Here is a 21,721-nt window from a genome sequence, read left to right as displayed (position 1 = left end):
TCCGAACTCAGGACCTTCAGAAGAGCAGTCAGTGCTCTTACCCGCTGAGCCATCTCACCAGCCCCCCTGAGCCATCTCTTTGACCCCTGATAAATATTTAAAATCAATCTCCTCTCCTCAGTTCCTCCCCTCCATGCTCCTCTCCTCTCCTCTTCTCTGCTCTTCTATGCTCTTCTCTTTCCCCCTTCTTGCTTTCCCTCCCCCTCCCCCTCGCTATTTCCCTTCCCATCCTTCCCTCTCTCCCTCTCTCCCTCCTTCCTTCCTTCCTTTGCTCTGCATGGGTTATAAATTGAACCAAGGACATTATACATGGTAACCAAGGGTTCTTCTGAGCTCTTGTTGCCAGATAAGTTTTGTTTATTGGTTTTTGTATTTTTGGTTGCCTGTTTACCTTTAATGGCTGACCCATCTCTCCAGCCCAAGTTTCTTTTGTTTGTTTGTTTTTGTTTTTGTTTGTTTGTTTTTCGAGACAGGGTTTCTCTGTGTAGCCCTGGCTGTCCTGGAACTCACTCTGTAGACCAGGCTGGCCTGAACTCAGAAATCCGCCTGCCTCTGCTTCCCAAGTGCTGGGACTAAAGGCGTGCGCCACCACTGCTCAGCCAAATTTCTTATTTTTTAATAGTAGTTACTTATTTTAAAAGTCCATACTTCAATCCTTCTTAGAAGGGGGGAACAAAATACCCATGGAAGGAGTTGCAGAGACAAACTATGGAGCAGAGACTGAAAGAAGGACAATCCAGAGACTGTGCCACCTGAGAATCCTTCCCATATACAATCACCAAACCCAGACACTATTGTGGATGCCAGCAAGTGCTGGCTGACCGGAGCCTGATATAGTTGTCTCCTGAGAGGCTCTGACAGTGCCCAACTAATACAGAAGTAGAGGCTCAAGCCATCCATTGGACTGAGCACAGGGAATGAAGAAGCTAAAGAAAGGACCCAAGGAGCTGAAGGGGTTTACAGCCTCTCAGGAGGAACAACAATATAAAGTAACTAGTACCCTCAGAGCTCCTAGGCACTAAACCACCAACCAAAGAGTACATATGGTGGGACTCATGGCTCCAGCTGTATATGTAGCAGAAGACGGCCTAATTGGTCATCAATGGGAGGAGAGACCCTTGGTCCTGTGAAGGCTGTATGCCCCACTGTAGGGGAATGCCAGGGCCAGGAAGTGGGAAACGGTGGGTTGGTGAGCAGGGGGAGGGAATAGGAGTCTTTTTCAGAGGGGAAACCGGGAAAGGGGATAACATTTGAAATGTAAATAAAGAAAATATCTAATTTTTAAAAGTCCATATGGAGTTGGGGAAGAGACTCAATGAGAACCTGAGTTAGAATTCCCAGAACCCATGTAAAAACTTATTCTTCATAACCCTGTCACTATAGGAGATAGAGACAGGAAGATATGGGGTTTGCTAGCTGCTAATTTAGTTCCAGATCCAGGGTAAGAACTGGTTCATGAGAATAAGGTATAAAGTAATAGAACAGGACACCTGACACCTTAAGCTGGCCTGTGGGCACATGTGTGTGTGCACACAAATATTTTAAAGTCCATAGAAGTTGAGGGTGTTGCTCAGTGATAGAATATTTGCAAAGCATTTGTGAAATCTTGAGTTCTATCCACAATACTTCAAAAAAGAGATAGGGGAGGCAAGAAGGTCCAGAATCAAAGTTACTTTTCTCATCTTTGAAGGTGCAGATACCAGATCATCTTTTTGCACTAAGTTTTGCTGATAAGAAATCTAATGTCCCTCTCTGTCTCTGCCTCTCATATTATTGTGTCTGTTGCCAGGTGGGGTGAAGTGGTGGGGGTAGTGCATGCAGTGGCATAAATACAGAGATTGGAGTACAAAGTTGGGAACTTGGTTCTCTCCTTCCACCTTTCCTGATGGAAGATACAGTCCTGGGGATCAAGCTCGGGTTACTAGGCGTGCACAGCAAGTGCTCTTGTCCACTGAGCTATTGCCCTGGCCCTAGCTTGTGTTTCTTTTGATTCATTTTATTTACTTATGGTTCCATGGCTTTTAGGGTTCTTTTTTTTTTTTTAACCTCTGTTATTCTGAGTTTTGTTGTGGTATGTTTAGATATGTGGCTTTTTAAACATTTTATTGTATGATTGTATATTTGTATGTGTGTATTATGACTGTTCTCCAAGCCAAGCAACTGCCATCTTGGGGGATTTAGCTGTGCCCTTTAAAAAAGGATTGCCCCAGCTGGGCTTACACCCCCTCATAGAGGGGCAGAGAGTGTCCTGAGACTCAGTTGAGTTCCAACTGCACCCACCCCCTGTTGTAGGTAACTCTCCCTTATTTACTGGCTCTCAGGCTCAGGGAGGGGCTCTCGTGTGTAGGCTGAGAAAGCCTAGGGGAGAAGGGGCTTCACCTGTGGGGACACAGGGAAGTCATCCCTGTTGGGTAAAGGCTTTTCCAGGTATGGCCTGTTGGTGGAGGTCTGAGAACAATGATCTGGAGTCAGTTATCTCCTTCCAGTATGCAACCCAAGGATAGAACTGTGATCAGGCTTGCAGGGCCAGCCTGTGCAACTATCCCACCAGCCCTGTTTTGTTTGTTAGAAAATTAGACTTCTTTGTACCTGGCTAGTTTGTTCAAATAGAAACTTATATATGTCTTTGTCTTATAATAATTTTGTCAGTACTTCTCTTGGATCTATCTTAATGTCTTTTATTTTCCTCTTGATTAATATAAATCCCTCATGTCATAATATGCTGTTTTGATGCTTTGATGGTCACCTGTTTTTCATCTATTTCAATAATTATTTAATTCATTATCTAATCATATGCTCTCAATTATCATCTAATCATAAGTTTTATCTAATTCCAGTATTTTCATCACCTAAAAAAAATCCTGAACCCAATGATAATCATTTTATTTGCCTCAATCCCTGTGCCTTGGCAACATTAATTTTTTTTCTCTATTGATTTGCCTATTTTGAATATTGTGGAATATGAACATGGTTTATTAGGATTTTCTGTGTTACAGTGTATCTTTGTGTTTCTATTGCTGTAACAAAACACCATGACAAAAAGCAAGTTGGGGAGGAAAGGGTTTATTTGGTTTACATTTGCATGTCACTGTTACTGAAGGAAGTCTGGACAGGATCTCAAACAAGGCAGGAACCTGGAGGCAGGAGCTGACACAGAAGTCATGGAGGGATGCTGTTTACTGGCTTGCTCAGCCTGTTTTCTCACAGAACCCAGGACCAACTAGTCCAGGAATGGTACCACCCACAATGGGCTAGACCCTCCCCCATCAATAACTAAATAAGAAAATATCTTGCAGGCAGATCTTACAGAGGCATTTTCTCAATTAGGCTTCTCTCCTTTCAGATAACTCTAGTTTGTATGTCAAGTTGACTAGCCAGTGTGTACCTTATTTCTTTTTATGGCTGAAGTGATAGCTTACATTTTGTTAAGCCCAGTACTTATCATTTGGTAGATATTTGAGCTCCATTTTGTGTTATGAATAATATTGCTAAAAACATTCATGCCCTAACTTTTGTTTTGGTCTATTCTCATCCAGTTGAACCATTTATAAGTATTTTTAAAGATTTATTTCTATTAGATTTATCCATTTTATGTGTAAGTGTTTTGTCTACATGTATTATCTGTATCTCATGAGTGATTGATGTCTGTGGAGGTCAAAAGAAGGCATCAGAGCCCCAGGAACTGGAGTTACAGATAGTTACGAGTCATCATGCAGGTGCTGGGAATCAAATCCAGGCATGCTGCAAGAGCAGTAAGTGCTCTTAACCACTTAGCCATCTCTCCAGACCCCATTTATGAGGTTTTAATTTCAAACATTGTATCTTTAAACCCCAAGTTTCTAAAAATGTTTCTCTATTAGTTTTGCTTTAATTTATTACAGTGGATTCTTGTTTCATGGCTTCTTTTTCTTTGTTAAAGATATAGATATTTATTTTACAATGTTTCATTTTTTATTCTTTTTTATTGGATATTTTCTTTATTTACATTTCAAATGTTATTCCCTTTCCTGGTTCCCCACTTCCCCAAAACCCCCCAGTCCCATCCTCCCTCCCCCTGCTTCTATGAGGGTGTTCCTCTCCCCACTCACCCATTCCCACCTCCCCGCCCTCGATTCCTTACACTGGGGCATCTCTCAAGCTTTCATAGGAGCAAGGACCTCTCCTCACATTGATGTATGACAGTCCTATGCTACATGTGCAGCTGGAGTCGTGTGTACTCCTTTGCTGATGGTTTAGTCCCTGGGAGCTCTGGGGTAGCCTGGTTGGTTAATATTGTTGTTCTTCCTGTGGGGTTGCAAATCCTTTAATTCCTTCACAATGTCTCATTATTAACTCTCAGGTATGGTGTTGTTGTTTGCTGTGTTATAAGTTTGATGGTATCAAACTTTGTTGCTTAGTGATTTAGAGTCAGTTGCCCACGATCTGTTCAGTATGAAAATATCTCATGTTGACAACTGGTGGGTCAGAGTTCCTCAGGGTTGCTGAGCTCCATCCAGCCTTGCATGCTTGAATGGTATACATCTTGGATTGTACTTTACCTTGATAGTGACATCCAAAGCTCCTGCATCTCACTACCTGCATTGTATAGTCCTGGGTTCTGTGGCTGCTTACATAACACTGCTAAAGCCTTTGCCACGAAGCAGAACAGTGGCTAAAGTTTCCTTTGCTCTAGCTATCCCTCAAGTGAGCAGGCAGTGCTTACTCGTGCCCTGGTACACGTGTGGAGGTCAGAGGGCAATGTGTAGGAGTCCATTCTCTTTTTCCACTATGTGGGACCCAGGGATTGAACTCAGGTTGTCAGGCTTAGCAGCAAATAAGCCTCATTCTTTTTGTTATCCATCCTGGATTATTGAATTTTCTTTTTCCTTTTTTTCCCCACCATGAATGTGTTTTTATTAAATTTAAAAGTATTTGTTTTAGAGTGTATTTTGAACATGAACATGAGATTTCAACATAGGTTCAATTTATCTTGAAATAGTTGGTATGTCTGATTCTTTCACCATTATATATTTAACTCTGGATGTTCTGTCTTTATCTTGTTTGCTTGTTCATTTCCTTTTTTGGTGTGTAGATTGAGATGTTTGGAGTAGACACTTTAAAAAATACACAATTTATTTTTTTTAACATAATTTATTTTAAATGGTTATTAAGATTATTCTAAAGAATGGAATATGGAGTGTAGAAAATAAATTAATTTATATATATAAAAAAGAATTCAGAGATATTTACAACCCTTTTCTCCTGCATCAATGTTCCCTTCATTTTCTGTACTACCTTACTATTTTAAACAGTTGTTCCTTATTTCACAGAAAAGTGATTGAATCAGAAAAGGGAGGTTTCTCTAGGTAAGGCAGTCAGTCACTGGTGACTTAAAGACTGAAGCAGAGTATCTGGGTTCAGAGACAAGGTCAGTGGCAGAGTCAGTGAGCTTCAGGTGGTATGAACTTGCTGCCGTGTTATTCAGTGCTTTCTGGGCTGGATTACATTCAAAAAACATACTGACAACAGAATGGTCTCTGTTAAAATGAATGTCTAAGTTTTCATCTTGAGAAAACACCTTTTTGTTTAAATAGTTAAAACATTATTATTTCAAGGTGAATTTAGTGATTAGACTTTTAAAGTTGAATTAACTTGTTACAATGGCTTTATTCCTTACTGTTCTGCAGGGGACTGTTTTATTAAAGTGGGAGGTTTTTGTTTTGGTTTTGTAACTCTGGTACAGGAAATAAAGAAGAAAGATGGTGGGTACTATGATATTCTCTTTGTTGTGGATAATCCAGGCCCCTCCCAGCTGCTTTGTGGAAAGCTAGCTCTGAGTCAACACATACAAAACACAAAGAACTTAATTCTTAAATTAAAATTGGTGAGAATTTGACTCTTGTTAAGAGCTACAATAGTTTAAAAAGCACAAGCCTGAATAGTCATTCTTAAGCTTTTCCATTTTCAGCTCTAAATTAATTCCATTAATGGACTTGTGTTTATTAATAAGCTGATTTGTTGAAAAATGCAAGACTATCAGCTAGAATGTTGGCACTGGACATGACTTTATGGAAACTGAAATTTCAGATTGGTTTAACTAATCTAAAGAACTGCAAACAGCTATCTTTTCCTCTAGAAAGTAATTCTAGATGTTGAATGAATTTGCTGATGTATAACCAGTTCCCATATCCTGCTTTTCGCAGGTAATCTTTTATCAGGTAAAGGCTTCTTGGCTCCTGATGCTGTTCTGATGTTGGCATTCCTTCCCATATAGAAATACAGCCTGTGCTGCCCAGGCTCTCTGCAAAGCTGACTCTGGGTTCAGAGGAGGGGGGCCGTTCTCAAGATACTTCAGGCATAGCACCCTGCCAGATGACTTTTGAGGCAAGTTTTGTTGTGGTTCTATATACTCTGATCATTTGACTTATTTTTACAAAATGGCATAATTACAGGAAAGAAAGCTTGGTTCCATCACAGTTTGAAGGTAGAGTGAAATAAAGAAGCTGTGCAGGTATTAAATTATCCAGGAGCTCCCAAAAGCCTGCTGTCTGTGTTCTACTGAGAGGCTGACAGTCAGTTGACCTTGGGGCTGCATTAGGCTTAGCTTCTATACAAAATACCATAGACTGGGTGGCTTAAGCAACAAAGATTTATTTTCTCACAGTTCTGTAGGCTAGAAATCCAAGATCAGGTTGCCATCTAGGTGAGGTGTGATGGCTTGTGTCTGTGATCCCTGTACTTTGGAGGCTAGGGCTTCAGTGTCAACTGAGCACTAGAGACAGGGTGGTACATCTTTCAGTTGAATAAAACTTGAATTCCAGAGTCAGTGAGATGACTCATGGGAAAAGGCACCTGCCACCACACCTGATGACCTGAGTTTGATCCCAGCATTCTACAAGGTGGAAGGTGAGAACCAACAACATAGAATTATCCTCTGACCTCCACACATATGGTGTGATGTGTGCACGCTTGTACACAGATGATAAATAAATATAATAATAATAAAATATTTCCAACAAAAATCTCATTTGAACAAATTTTTATGTAGTTGGTTTATAGATATCTTTATAGCCAAGATTTATAAGAATAATTGCCTTCTATGTTATCTTTAATGGTTTTCTGGTCTCCCATCTTTCCTTAGTTGAAAGTAATAGAGATCTAAAGAATTAGAATAATTTAAGCATTCTTCCTAGGCCAGGCTTGGTGACATACATTTGCAGTCCTAGCATGTGGAAGGTGGAGGCAAGAGATCAGTTGAGAGGCATCCTCAGCAACATCACAGGTTCTAGGCTGGCTTGGGCTTTATAAGAACTGGTCTTAAAACAAATGAAACCCAAAATCTTCCAGGAAGTTCTGGTAAATATGTTTCCGTACTTGAATAACTACATATTCCTTGGGGACGGAACATGCACAATATCAGGACAGCTGATACCCTGGCTGTGCCTTATCTTCTTTAGGGGAATGAAAAGTAAACAGCCTAGAGCAATTAATGGTTAGTCAGCTCTGAACCGCTGACGTCAAGAAGAATAAAAAGGTGATTCCAGTGAACCAAGGAAAGCAATGCTAAGAAACAAGAGCACGTGAGCCAATTGGAGCAAGCAGTAACCCGCATGGATAACATTTCCAAATACTCAAGGCTCTGACACTTCTATGACATGGTGGAAGAAGGATTATCACCCCACTTTACAGATGACAACATTGAAACTCAGAGAATTGGGCCAACTTTCTGAGTGTTTTATGAAAGTGGAAGAATTAGAGCTTAATCCGTCTGATTCACACAGGTCAATGCTAGAGCAATATTTATTCATTTAGAAGCCAGTGTCTGTTCAAATTAGTCACACTTATATAGGTCTCATGGGTACACATTCTTAGAATGTGGTGTTTGATTCTAAGGAGCTTGGAATGTAAAGGAAAGGTGCACATGTCAACAAATATTACAGAACAGTGTGGTGTGTGCCATGATGAGGAACATACTGAGTGCTGCCTAGCACAGAGGAAGGGCACCTAACCCTACCAGAAGGGGTCTCAGTTTAGAGGTCTTGAGATACTGAAAAGTAGATTTTAATTTAGATCAAATAAGCTTGGGATATAGGAGGTTATGACACTTGAAAGAATATTAAAGTTTCTCTTTTTTTTCTATTGCAAATCTGTTTCCCTAAGAAAAATCTACATGTGATTAAACCAAATATTTACAGTACATATATAACATTTTAGAGTATATATAATTTGGTTTATCAAAGAAGCCACTGGTAATACACTGGTATGTATCTTTTCCAATTAGAGTAAGGCATTTTGGTTTAAAGCATGGTTCTTGTCTTAGTCAGGGTTTCTATTCCTGCACAAAACATCATGACCAAGAAGCAAGTTGGGGAGGAAAGGGTTTATTCAGCTTACTTCCACATTGCTGTTTATCACAAAGGAAGTCAGGACTGGAACTCAAGCAGGTCAGGAAGCAGGAGCTGATGCAGAGGCCATGGAGTGATGTTCCTTACTGGCTTGCTTCTTCTGGCTTGCTCAGCCTGCTCTCTTATAGAACCCAAGACTTCCAGCCCAGGGATGGCACCACCCATAAGGGGCCTACCCCCCTTGATCACTAATTGAGAAAATGCTCCACAGCTGGATATCATGGAGGCACTTCCCCAACTGAAACTCCCTTCTCTGTGATAACTCCAGCCTGTGTCAAGTTGGCACACAAAACCAGCCAGTACAGTTCTCAACCTGAGTGTTGAAACCCATAGTGGTGTCAAGCGACACTTTCACAGGGGTCACATATCAGATATTTACATTTTGATTCATAAGAGTAGCAAAATTAAAGTTAGGGAGTAGCAACAAAAATAAATTTTATGGTTGAGGGTTTCCACAACATGAGGAGCTGTATTAAAGGGTTGTAACATAAGGAAGGTTTAGAACTGCTTGTTTAAAGTATTCAGAATCAGTTCTAAGATGTAACTATGGAAATAGTTAAAAATAAGTGTAAATCAAGATTGTGGTCTTTGAAGAGGTCATGGGATTAAGACTAAATTGTTGCTTAATATGATCATCTTCTTGACAGTCAAAATATTCGGGTGTTGGACCCAGGACATCAAGAATGCTGGATGAACAGTCAGTCACTGAGTTACACTCCTTGCTCCTTGGTCAGGCACTTGAATATGAAATTCAATCTTGAAGTACAAAGGGGATATGTGAGCTTAGTGACCAGGAGTAAGCCTGTGCTGGAGATGAGAGGTAAAATAGTAAACCAGGTGGCGTTATCCTCAAAGGAGCAAGGACTTCCCTTAAAGCATCATTTCTAGTACATCTCCCTGTCTCTAATATCAGATAGCTATTTAAAAGGTATTTAAATGAAGAGAGTGCTAAGAGAGTGCTAGAGATTTCATTGTAGGATTGGAGGGGTGTGTGTGTGTGTGTGTGTGTGTGTGTGTGTGTGTGTGTGTGTGTGTGTGTAGTGTCAGGTAGCAAGATTTACACCGAACATCAGTTGAAACACTCATGAAAAGACTTTACTAAATGATCTATTTAACTTGGCCATATGAAGAAAATTAGTCTCTGGGAAATGTCTCATGTAAAAGAGATTGTGACTTTGATGTTTCTATGACTCTCTGCATTAGGTTGGGTAACATATCCTTCCAATGCAGTATGATTTCATAAAACCTTATCTTAATTTATCCAGATTTAAACCAAGTGTGGTAGCACTTGGGAGGCAGAGGCAGGAGAATCTCTGTGAGTTCAAGGCCAACCTAGTCTACATAGTGAGTTCCAGGACAGCCAGGACTAAACATACAAAAACAAACAAACAAATAAACAAGAACTTTATCCAGTTTTATACTTTTTTTTGGAATAGTATTGAATGGTAAAATGGATGGCAATGGGAAAAAGCATCTTCAACAAATGATACTGGTCAAACTGGCTTTGGCATGTAGAAGAAGGCAAGTAGATCCATATCTAGCACCCTGCACAAAACTCAAGTCCAAGTGGATCAAAGACCTCAACATAAAATTCAGATATACTGATCCTGATAGAAGAGAAAGTGGGGGATATCCTTGAACGAATTGGCACAGGAGACAACTTCCCAAAGAGAACAACGGTAGAGCAGGCACTATAACCAAAAATTAATAAGTGGGACCTCATGAAACCGAAAAGCTTCTGTAAGGCAAAGGACACTGTCAATAGGACAAAACAGCCTACAGGGTTGGAAAAAAAATTTCAACACATCTACTTCTGATAGAGTGAATATCCACAATACATAAAGAACTCAAGAGATGGCTCAGCAGTTAAGAGCACTGACTGCTCTGCCGAGAGTCCTGAGTTCAAATCCCAGCAACCACATGGTGGCTTACAACCATCTGTAATGAGATCTGATGCCCTCTTCTGGTGTGTCTGAAGACAGTTACAGTGTACTTACATATAATAAATAAATAAATCTTTGGGCTGGAGTGAGTGGGGACAGAGCAAGAAGGGAAAAAAAAAAGAACTCAAGAAACTAGACATTGACAAATCAAATAACCCAGTTAAAAATGGGGTACAGATCTAAACAGAGAATTCTCAAGAAAGGAATGTCAAAAAGCCCAGAAACATATAAAGAAATGTTCAACATCCTTATGTATCATGGAAATGCAAATTAAAGCTACCTTGAAGTTCTGTCTTACAACTATCAGAATGGCTAAGAACAAAAACACAAGTAATAGCTCATGCTAGTGAGGATGAGGGGCAAGGAGAACATTTCACCATTGCTATTGAGAGTGCACACTTGTAAAAAAAAAAAAAAAGCACTTTGGAAATCAATATGTTAGTTTCTCAGGAAATTAGGAATCGATCTACCTTAAGACCCAGCTGTACCACGCCTGGGCACATACATACCCAAAGGATGCTCCACAAGAACACTTCCTCAACCAAAAAAAAAAAAAATGTAGATTTACATAATGGAGTATTGTTCTATCATGGAAGCCAGGCGGTGGTGGCACACACCTTTAATCCCAGCACTTGGGAGGCAGAGGCAGTTGGATTTCTGAGTTCGAGGCCAGCCTGGTCTACAGAGTGAGTTCCAGGACAGCCAAGGCTACACAGAGAAACTCTGTCTCGAACATGAAATTTGCAGGCAAATAGGTGAAACTAGAAAACAATCATCCTGAATGAGGTAACCCAGACCCCAGAAAGACACTCATTTATAAGTGGATATTAGCTGTTAAGTAAATGGATATCATGCTATAATCTGTAGACCCAGAGGGGCTAAGTAACAAGGAGGACTCCGGGGTGGGACATATGGATCTGCTGAAAAAGGGAGTGGGATAGACTCCTAGTAATGCGGGATACAGAGCCTGAACCAGCAGCCATCTTCTGTAACGAGGCAAGCCTTCCAGTGGAGGGGTTGGGACACCAGCCCAGCTATAAAACCTTTGACCTACAATTTGCCCTACATGCAAGATGTGCTAGGATAAAATTGGCTCAGATCTTGAGGGAGTTGACTGACCCAACTTGAGACCCATGCCACAAGAGGGAGCCCATGACTGACACTGCCTGTAGTGCCAGGAACCAGAAGCAGGATAGCCCAGAGACCTAGGCTAGCATGCAACACGACCTGAGAAAAAGGTCAATGAAATGATTCCTAATGATATTCTGCTGCACTTGTAGACTGGAGCTTAGCATAACTGTCATCAGAGAGGCTTCACCCAGCAACTGATGGGAGCAAATGCAGAGACCCACAGGCAAACATTAGGTGGAGCTCAGAAAATCCCACAGAAGAGGAAGAGAAAGGACTGGAGGAGCTAGAGATCTGAGAGGAGTCTCTATGAGGGTCTAGTATTGATGCTGTAGCAGAAGCCAGAGGCCTTGAACCAGATCAGTGACTCAGTACAGTGAACATTTGCAAGTAAAGCTGTCTGGACAAAGGGGTATACTGTGTGACACACTGACACACTGCAGCTTCCATGGCAAGTTTTTGTTTTTTAATTTTAATTTTTTTGTGGGGAGGTTACAAGGGTGTAGGGTGAATATGAAAAGACTGGGAAATGAGTAGGATTGGGGTACATGATGTGATATTCACAAAGAAACAATAAAACACCAATATAACTTATTTGCATATATGTGGGTCTATAGGAATAAAACCTACAAATTGGAAAGGTTCATAGTTCAGTAGGAGAAAAAAAGTAACTTATATGACAATGTAAAAAGTTTTATAATTTAGATATATAAGATTTGAAAGAAACAGAAAACAGGTACTGCATCTAAGCAGACTAGAAGTACCAAGCAAGCTATATTAGGTCAACAGAGAATAGTAAATTGTCCACTTTAAGAGCCAGTCATAGGCTGTGGACTACACTTGCTGTGTTGGTAAAAGATCTAAGATGGCTGGGTGTACACTTACAGAGGAATGGGTCAGGAGTTACAGGAGCAAAAATGACTCAAAACAGCTGCATTACCAAGGTCCACCCCAGCATGGGTAACTCACAAAGCTGGGAACCTGGAGCTCACTGTATAAGCCTGCAGGCAGCTCAGCTGGTTGGAGAGTGTCCTTTCCAGGTGGCTCTTTTAAACCTCTCCAAGCCAGCTTGGCTGGTTTACCTTTCTTTCAAGTGGCTGGCTTTGTCCTAGAGTGACTCTCCAAAGTCTTTACTGTTTATTCTTGGGGAGAAAGAGGTCTAGTGTATCTGATCTGTTTCAGGAACTTCCTGAAGCTATTTTGAGTTGTTTACTTCTATCTTGAAGAGCTTCCCTGTACAATCATTCCCTACAGTTTCAATCTCCAGGAAATTATTAAAGAACATCCTCATATTTACAAGGCACTCACTTTACTAACTGCTCATCTCCACAACCCTTCACTTCTCTTCTCAATACAGATCACCCTAAAGCACATTAGACAATAATGACAGAATTACTCATCTCCAGTTTTAATTACTCCAGATATGTTTCAAAAAGTGGTTTTGACATTGTAGGTTTACACTTGTCTTTTATTCTTGTGTCTCTTGAAGTTCCATGAAGTGGGTTTGGAGGAGTGGGTGTTTGAAACAGGGTTTCTCTGTCTAGCTGGGACTGTCCTGGAACTTACTCTATAGTCCAGGTTGGCCTCGAACTCACAGAGATTGGCCTGCCTCTGCTTCCTGTGTAGTGAGATTAAAGGTATGCACCACCACTGCCCTGCTGAAGTAGGTTTCTGGGTCAATTCCATATCTTCACTTTTTTGCACATTTCTTGTTTTCCCATTTATGTCTCCATGAATATCCCTAAACTGACCTAAATATCTACTTTTCTAGGAGGAAATGTCTACTTGATTCATTTGCACTGTTGGGGTTAAGGTTGTGTTTTCTTGTTATAGGTTGATGAAAATCCTCGAAGTTTGATGACAGACTGTCTGGTTATAAAGCATTTTTTACGAAAAATCATCATAGTTCATCACAAGGTTAAGTTATTTATTCTTTAAATATTATCAGTTTATCTATGTTTTCTTTAAAAACAACGCCAAAACAAGAACCTGAGTAACCCTGGCTAACCTAGAACTCAAAGGTCTGCCTGCCCTTGGAGTATGGGATACAAGGTATGTGTCACCAAGCCAGCTTCGCCTTGGTTTAATCTTGGTAGATCATGAGCTTTAGATGTTCTAGTTTAGAGGAATATATATATATATATATATATATATATATATATATACACATACATACATATATATATATATATATATATATATATATATATATATATATGACCTAATGATTCCCTGAATTGCACTGGCATCTGTTGTATGGTTCCCTTTTCAGGTCTAGTTTTATTAACTTGGGTCTTCTCTTTCTGTTAGTTAGTTTTGGCTAGGGCCGTATCTATCTTGCTTATCTTTATTTTTCTTTCCATGTTACTAATACCTGCCCTGATTGTGAGTGACTTCTTTCTGTCTGCTGGCTTGAGGCTCATTCTTTTTCTGGAGCTCTAAGATATGTGGTTTGGTCACTTCATTTCTTAGTTGGAACTTTACATTTCTCTCTGAGGCCTGCAAGCTTCGTACCCCATACATCTCCGTATGTTGTGTTCATTTTCATTTGTCCCTAGGAATGTCTTTATCTCTTGATTTCTCCAAGAATCTTTTATCATTCTGTAGTGTGTTGTTTGTATCATACTGTAGTTGTGTTGTCTGTGTGTGTTGTAGAGTTTTCCTTTTTGTTGGTGTGAAATGTTAGCCTTTTGTGATCAGATAGAACACAAAGAGTTACTTAGTTTTCCTGTATTTGTTAGGACTTTTCTTTGTGTCTTAACCTATGTTGTATTTGAGAGAAGGTGACGTAGGCTGCTCTGTATCCTGTAATGCTCTGTAGATTTGTATTAAGTTCATTTATCTATGATGTCATTTGATTCTGACTATCTATTTTTTTGTTGGGATTGACTGTCAATTGGTGAGAATATTGAAGATACCCACAACTATTTTCCTGCAGTTAATCTATGACTTTACATCTAGTTACATTTTTTAGGAAATTGTGTACACCTATTTGGAGCACACAAGTTTTAGAATTGTTATATTCTTGACATATTTCTTTCCTTAATTAGTGACAGCCTGTGACAGTCTTTTCCCACTAGTTTTTGTTTGAAGTCTATTTTGTCAGATATTAGAACAGCAACAGCTGCCTCTTTCCTAGGAGCATTTACTTGAATACCTTTTTCAGTCCTTCAGAAGTGTCCACCTTTTGCTGCGAAGTAGTTAGAATCAACAAATAAAAGGTTCCTAGTTTCTGGCCCAGTCTACTAGTCTTTGCCTTGTGTGGGGAAATTAAGACATTAATATTCAGAGTCATTAATGAAAGATGTGTATTGATTTCTGCCATTTTGCTGGTTTTATAGTATTTGTCTTTCCTATTCCTTTCTTGTTTAACTATTGTGTGTGTGTGTGTGTGTGTGTGTGTGTGTGTGTGTGTGTGTGTGTGTGTTTGGGTCTGGGTCTGTGTCTGTGTGTCCATCTTCATGGTCCTTCTGCTTTCTCTGCTTTGTCTTCAAACACAAATATTTTATTTCCTTCCTGACCCATTATATTGATGAGACTTTCCAGAGTTCTTTTAGTTGACATACTATGTTTTTCCCTCCAGTGCTTCAGCTTCTTTTTCTTCAGTACTTCTGTTTGTGGAATTCCTCTTTTATAATAACCACTGCCTTCCATATTTCATTCATTTCATTTGTGTCTTTGAATACTCATAACCATTCTTTTGAGTTCTGTCTGGGCTTTCAGCTACCATATTTTCCTTAGATAGAATTTCTATATGGTTATTAATCCTGGAGGTGTTATATTGTCTTAGTCATTTCCATTTCTTATGTTACTACACTGGGATTTACCATCTGATGTTGTTTCATTATTTGGTTTATTTGCTTTAGTCAGTTGAAGTCTTCACAATTTTCAAGTAGGGCTTGGATGTGATAGAGTTCAATGTTTACTTCAGAAAATAATTCTTCAGTCCAGGAGCTCAGGGTACCTGGTGTTAAGTTCTGTTTTCTTAGGAAATGACTGGAAGAGCAGCTGCAGCTCAGCTGCTCTGTATTGTATACAAATGTCTACCAATTAATGACAGTGGACCATACTTCATAATAAACAACCAAGAGTAGTATGGATTCTACTCTGAGTTTAGTCCATAAGATGAGGAGTTGGGAGCAAGAGAGATGGCTCAGTAGTTAAGCACACTCTAGTCTTCCCTCCCACTTCTAATCTTTTGTAAAATAATGAGCAGTATGTGCCTTTGCAAGAGTACCTGAGTTCAGTTCCCAGGACTCATGTCAGGTCCAGCTCCAGAGAATCAGACACCCTCTTCTGGCCTCTGGTGACACTGCACCAGTGTGAACACCTACAGATAATTAAAAAATGTAAAAGCTGATTTGCAACAGATTAGAAGCCAGAGAGAAGGAGAGTGGGCAAGGATAAGACTTTGAAAATAATTGGTGTAGGTAAAAGTAGCTGGGCAGGGGAAGTTGGGATTGTTAAATCTGTGGAAGACTACAATTGTGACATAAAATGAGAGGATTCAGGGAAGAGGAAGAGAAGGAGAGATAAGAGAAGAAATATAAGAGATGCAGGTAGCCAGGCAGTGGTGGCGCATGCCTTTAATCCCAGCATTTGAGAGGCAGAAACAGATGGATTTCTGAGTTCGAGGCCAGCCTGGTCTACAGAGTGAGTTCCAGGACAGCCAGGGCTACACAGAGAAACCCTGTCTTGGAAAATAAAAACAAAACGAAACAAAAAAGAGAGAGAGAGATGGAGGTAAAGATACCTTGGAGTCAGGTGAGTGAGAAGCATAAACAGTCTTTAAGTCTGTCTGAGCAGTGCAAAAGGAAGCAAAGCCACCCCAAGACACGCATGCAAGGCTGAGGAACAACAGAGAGGAGGGAGTCAGAGTCCTCACGGACTGGACTGCTGGCACAACTGCACCGAGTTCAAAATGAGGTTCTCAGACCCCTGTGACTCTACCAGTTTTATGTGGTGCTGTGGGCACTGGTTTCAGCAGCCTCAGTGTTAGTGGGGTTCTGGCCTGTCAGGGAAGGGGTGTTGTAAGTCCTTTTTTGGTCATTAACTACCAGAAGGCTGCACTGCACTGAGACTTATGGTCCTGGGGGTTGGGTGTGTGAGGCACAGTTCTTCTCTCGCAGTGTCTACTGCTTCTACTGTGGATGTTTTACATTTCTATCCTGCCTGTTGTGAAATCTCACCCTTCATTTGCTGTTTTGCAGCTCAAGTTTAATTTCAGTGTAATGGTGAATGGGATCCTCTCAGCAGAGATCTTTGGGTCTGTAACCTGTTTTATGGCTTTGAATGATTTTTAAACATTATTGCCCCAGGTTTCTAATAGGTTTACAATTTCAATTTTTAGTTCAAAATTTCTTTGACACTAATCCTGAGACCCTCACATTTTCTTATTCTACATTAACTTTAAAAAAATAAATGTTCATCTCAATCTTATATGTTTCTCCCTTTCATTGAGGGGAATAAGCTTAAATTTTTTTTTTTTTTTTTTTTTGGTTCTGGTTGCTGAATTCCAGTTATCTCTGGGTATTTGTAGTCATACGTCAAATCATGACTGATTTGAGAGATGACTTAGATTTTATTTTTGGTTTGATTTGCAGGGCAGAGAATGAACCTACTTTGAGACTGTTCAATGGAATCACTCTTGTTGTAGGCTTTCAGCACTATGTGAGGTAAAGGCAAGCTTACTGTGCCCCCTGCTTTTCTCTTCTATTTTGAGCATGAATATTGGTAGAAGCTAGAAATGGTCTGCCTGTCTTTTCCTTTCCTCTTTCCTCTCCTTGTCTCCTCCACTTCTGTTTCTCTTCTCTCTTCTTGTATCTCTTCTGTTTGGAAGAGAAGTGTTGGGCAATAAATAAGTCAACCACCTTCTTTGTTGGGAAGAATGAGAGCCTCATTGTTGCCTCAGACCTACATACAGGAAGGAACAATGCATGCAGAAGTCATCTTGAGTACCGCACGGCCACCTTTATTTAAGCCATTTGCTCACAGTTGTCAGACAAAGTGCTGATCTTTGAGTGTTTGGAAACATATGCTTGGAACCATAGGATATAATTGTAATGGAAAAAATATAATTTGAGACTAAGAAACTATCAGAGAGACAACAAAAACAGGAGGTAAGATATAATCTTTGGAATGCCCATTTGTCTGACTGTATGCAGATAAAATGGGCTATGTGTATACTGAGAAGTTGAGGAATTTAAAATGCCCATTAAATAATTTCTTGAAGAAAAAAGTTAAATTTGTATGTTTTTAAATAGTAAACCAAAGTTTAATTGGAGTGAACCACACTGCAGCAGAATCCACCCTGTGCTAGGACATCCGGCCCCACTGCTCATCCCTGATGCCAAGGCTGACATGGGCCTACTGGGAGAACTGACACTGACTCCAGCTGCTGCTCTGTGTCCCAGCCCCAAGGGCTTCTCCGGCCAACTGCACAGGATTTCTTCAGTTTCCATATCCTTTTAGCAGGTTCCAACCAATTGCCTTTGAAGATAAGGGCTTTTTAATTTTGATTTTAGCAAAGTCTCTATATATGAATTATTTATTTAGAACCCTGTATGATTTGTATAAAAGCATAACCCAAAATTGTTCTAGGCTTTTGAAATATTTGCCAGGGAACTGAAAACTATAACAGACAGTGAAAGGTAGCAATGGGACCAGAAGAAATGGTTGGAGTTGAGTGTGGTAGACCTTACATGCCTTATGAGGGCATGTGACCTTCATTCTCTGCGGTGGGAAACCAGTGCATGCTTTGGCAAGAGTATCTCACAGCACGTTCAGGGTGCTAAAGGAGAAGAGTTAGTAGTGCTAACTCAGTGAGTTAAGTGGAATAAGGACTAATGAGTCCTCAGTTAAAACTATGTATATAGAAAGGCAGAAGTCATCACTGGAAGGAATTGATATAATAAGGAAACCAATGTTTGTGACTGAAGTTGAAAGAGACTGGAGCAAGGAATGGTGTTCGTCTATCTGTCTGTTTGTTTGTTTGTTTGTGTTTGAGACAGGTTCCTTTATATACCAGGCTGGACTCAAACTCAGTATGTAGCTGAGGGTGACCTTCGACTTCAGGTCCTTGTGTCTCCATCTCCCGAGTGCTGGGATTGTAGATGTGAGCCACCTGGCTTATCATGTTAGCAGATGTTCTGTAGTGCAGTGTTGAGACTGGGACATGCGTGTACATGCTGGGGCATGGGTGTACATGCTGTGTAGTTGAGGCAACTGATTCACCCAGCCACCTCTTTGCCTCTCAGTTTTAAAGTGATAGTATCTCATGGATTGATTTTCTTCTGCTGTGGTGTTGGTATTTTTTAAAATCTATAATAATTGATGTGAAGCTTCTTAAGACACAAGGATGTCTAACCCACACTGTGGGCCATTTGTGGCCCAGGGTAGCTATGAAGGTGGCCTATCACAAAGTTGTAAACTCATTTAAAATATCATGAATTTTAAAAGTTTTTGGTTTTGTAACAATGGAAATTTTTTAAATAAACCACATTGTGTTGCGGTACCACACAAAATGAACATGTGTATGCTGTGTGCATTAATGGCTTCATTTTGTGATACTGTGAAGCTTCCCATATTACATTCCATGAGCATACAGTAATATTGGCTTCAGACATAACATACTTTTGGTGACTAGATATGTGGAATAAATCAATTATTGATAATGTTTTAACTTAGCATTGCAAACCATAGGTGTTTGGTGTTTCTTACAAGGCAAGTAGACATTTTATTTGGACATTGTGCATCTGTCCTCACTTCCTTTGTGCTCATCAATCATCCAGTCTGCTTTACAGTCAACCTTTTGTCTCTCAGCTCACTGGCACGAGCCTAAGTTTTGCTTTATTAGCCTATCAGCTAATTTTCATGATAAAAGTAAATGCTGTCCATTCTCTATTACCATTATTTTAAGCCCAGTGTGACTTCTACAATGACCCAAGTAAACAGAACTCCTTCAAACTGTGGATAAGGGAAAATTGCTCAGCACACAGTAGATGACCACTTTTTTTGTCAAGGCAAATATTAAGGCTGTCACATTCCCAGAGTTTTATATAACAAGTTGTATAGAACTGTGTATTAAAGAGACCCCTAGCCAGACTATGAGAGAGTCTCCAGTCTGGGGCACACATGGAAATACTCACCTGGACTCTGGTGGATCTGAGGGGAGTGATGTGAGAGTCAGGCAGCTAGAACTTAAATAAAGAAAATGGAAGAAGAGAAATGCACAGATCCATAGCTCCAGGGCCAGTGCTGGCTGGCTCACACAAAGCTGGGACGGTTGCTGTCCCCATCAGGCTAAATAAAAAGCTTGTATTTCATGGCATCAGGTTGGCGTTCAGAAAATTTTTCCTGAATAATAATAATGAGCTCTAGACTTGAAGCTTCCCTCTTATCCCATCTGACAACTTTGAGGCAAGATTCCAAAGATGCACATTGTTTACAAGAAACTAGTAGTTTTTCAGAGTACTAAAAAGTAGAAATCTTTATAGGACACAAGAATGCCCTATACTCAACTATATAAACTTCATGATATGTTACTTAATAAATACCTTACATGGAAAGAAGAAAAAATTAAGAACAAAATAAGGAAAAATAATCAGCAGACAAAATGATGATAGTACACACATTCAACACCTATAACTAGCCAGATGTGACAGTCACTTCTGCAATGTTGGTACTTGTGAGACAGGAGGATTTCCATGAGTTTAGAGCCATCTTGAATTTACATAAGTTAGAACAAAACTTATGAAATTCCTGTCTCAAAAAAAAAAAAAAAAACCAAAAAATGGCTTGATCAGCAAAAGTGCTGGCTATAGAAGCACAAGGAGCTGTGCTACATCCGGTGTCTACACGGAGGCCGGCTGTGTGTCTACACGGAGGGAGGCTGTGTGTCTACACGGAGGCCGGCTGTGTGTCTACACGGAGGGAGGCTGTGTGTCTACACGGAGGGAGGCTGTGTGTCTACACGGAGGGAGGCTGTGTGACTACACGGAGGCCGGCTGTGTGTCTACACGGAGGCCGGCTGTGTGTCTACACGGAGGGAGGCTGTGTGTCTACACGGAGGGAGGCTGTGTGTCTACACGGAGGGAGGCTGTGTGACTACACGGAGGGAGGCTGTGTGTCTACACGGAGGGAGGCTGGCTGTGTGTCTACACGGAGGCTGTGTGTCTACACGGAGGGAGGCTGGCTGTGTGTCTACACGGAGGGAGGATGTGTGACTACACGGAGGGAGGCTGGCTGTGTGTCTACACGGAGGCTGGCTGTGTGTCTACACAGAGGGAGGCTGGCTGTGTGTCTACACGGAGGCTGGCTGTGTGTCTACACGGAGGGAGGCTGTGTGTCTACATGGAGGGAGGCTGTGTGACTACACGGAGGGAGGCTGTGTGTCTACACGGAGGGAGGCTGGCTGTGTGTCTACACGGAGGCTGGCTGTGTGTCTACACAGAGGGAGGCTGTGTGTCTACACGGAGGCCGGCTGTGTGTCTACACGGAGGGAGGCTGGCTGTGTGACTACACTGAGGGAGGCTGGCTGTGTGACTACACGGAGGGAGGCTGGCTGTGTGACTACACGGAGGGAGGCTGTGTGACTACACGGAGGGAGGCTGGCTGTGTGACTACACGGAGGGAGGCTGGCTGTGTGTCTACACGGAGGGAGGCTGGCTGTGTGTCTACACGGAGGGAGGCTGTGTGTCTACACGGAGGGAGGCTGTGTGTCTACACGGAGGGAGGCTGGCTGTGTGTCTACACGGAGGCTGGCTGTGTGTCTACACAGAGGGAGGCTGGCTGTGTGACTACACGGAGGGAGGCTGTGTGACTACACAGAGGGAGGCTGGCTGTGTGTCTACACGGAGGCCGGCTGTGTGTCTACACGGAGGGAGGCTGGCTGTGTGACTACACGGAGGCCGGCTGTGTGTCTACACGGAGGGAGGCTGGCTCTGTGACTACACGGAGGGAGGCTGTGTGTCTACACGGAGGGAGGCTGTGTGTCTACACGGAGGGAGGCTGTGTGTCTACACGGAGGCTGGCTGTGTGTCTACACGGAGGGAGGCTGTGTGACTACACAGAGGGAGGCTGTGTGACTACACGGAGAGAGGCTGTGTGTCTACACAGAGGGAGGCTGGCTGTGTGACTACACAGAGGGAGGCTGTGTGACTACACAGAGGGAGGCTGGCTGTGTGTCTACACGGAGGAAGGCTGTGTGACTACACAGAGGGAGGCTGGCTGTGTGTCTACACGGAGGCTGGCTGTGTGTCTACACAG

General features: G+C 41.4%; 1 protein-coding gene across 1 annotated transcript in view; it reads left to right on the top strand.

The window, feature by feature from the left end:
- Positions 1 to 21,721, top strand: part of CUNH11orf80 (chromosome unknown C11orf80 homolog) — a 78,841-nt gene that overhangs the window by 27,037 nt on the left and 30,083 nt on the right. The window contains 5 exon segments of the mRNA XM_031389190.1: positions 6,254 to 6,363; positions 13,289 to 13,372; positions 16,666 to 16,721; positions 17,059 to 17,130; positions 17,719 to 17,914. Coding sequence (XP_031245050.1) covers positions 6,254 to 6,363; positions 13,289 to 13,372; positions 16,666 to 16,721; positions 17,059 to 17,130; positions 17,719 to 17,914 — 518 coding nt within the window.

Source organism: Mastomys coucha, unplaced genomic scaffold, assembly GCF_008632895.1.
Source record: "Mastomys coucha isolate ucsf_1 unplaced genomic scaffold, UCSF_Mcou_1 pScaffold21, whole genome shotgun sequence".
Classification (NCBI taxonomy): Eukaryota; Metazoa; Chordata; class Mammalia; order Rodentia; family Muridae; genus Mastomys; species Mastomys coucha.
This window is presented reverse-complemented; position numbering and strand designations above follow the sequence as displayed.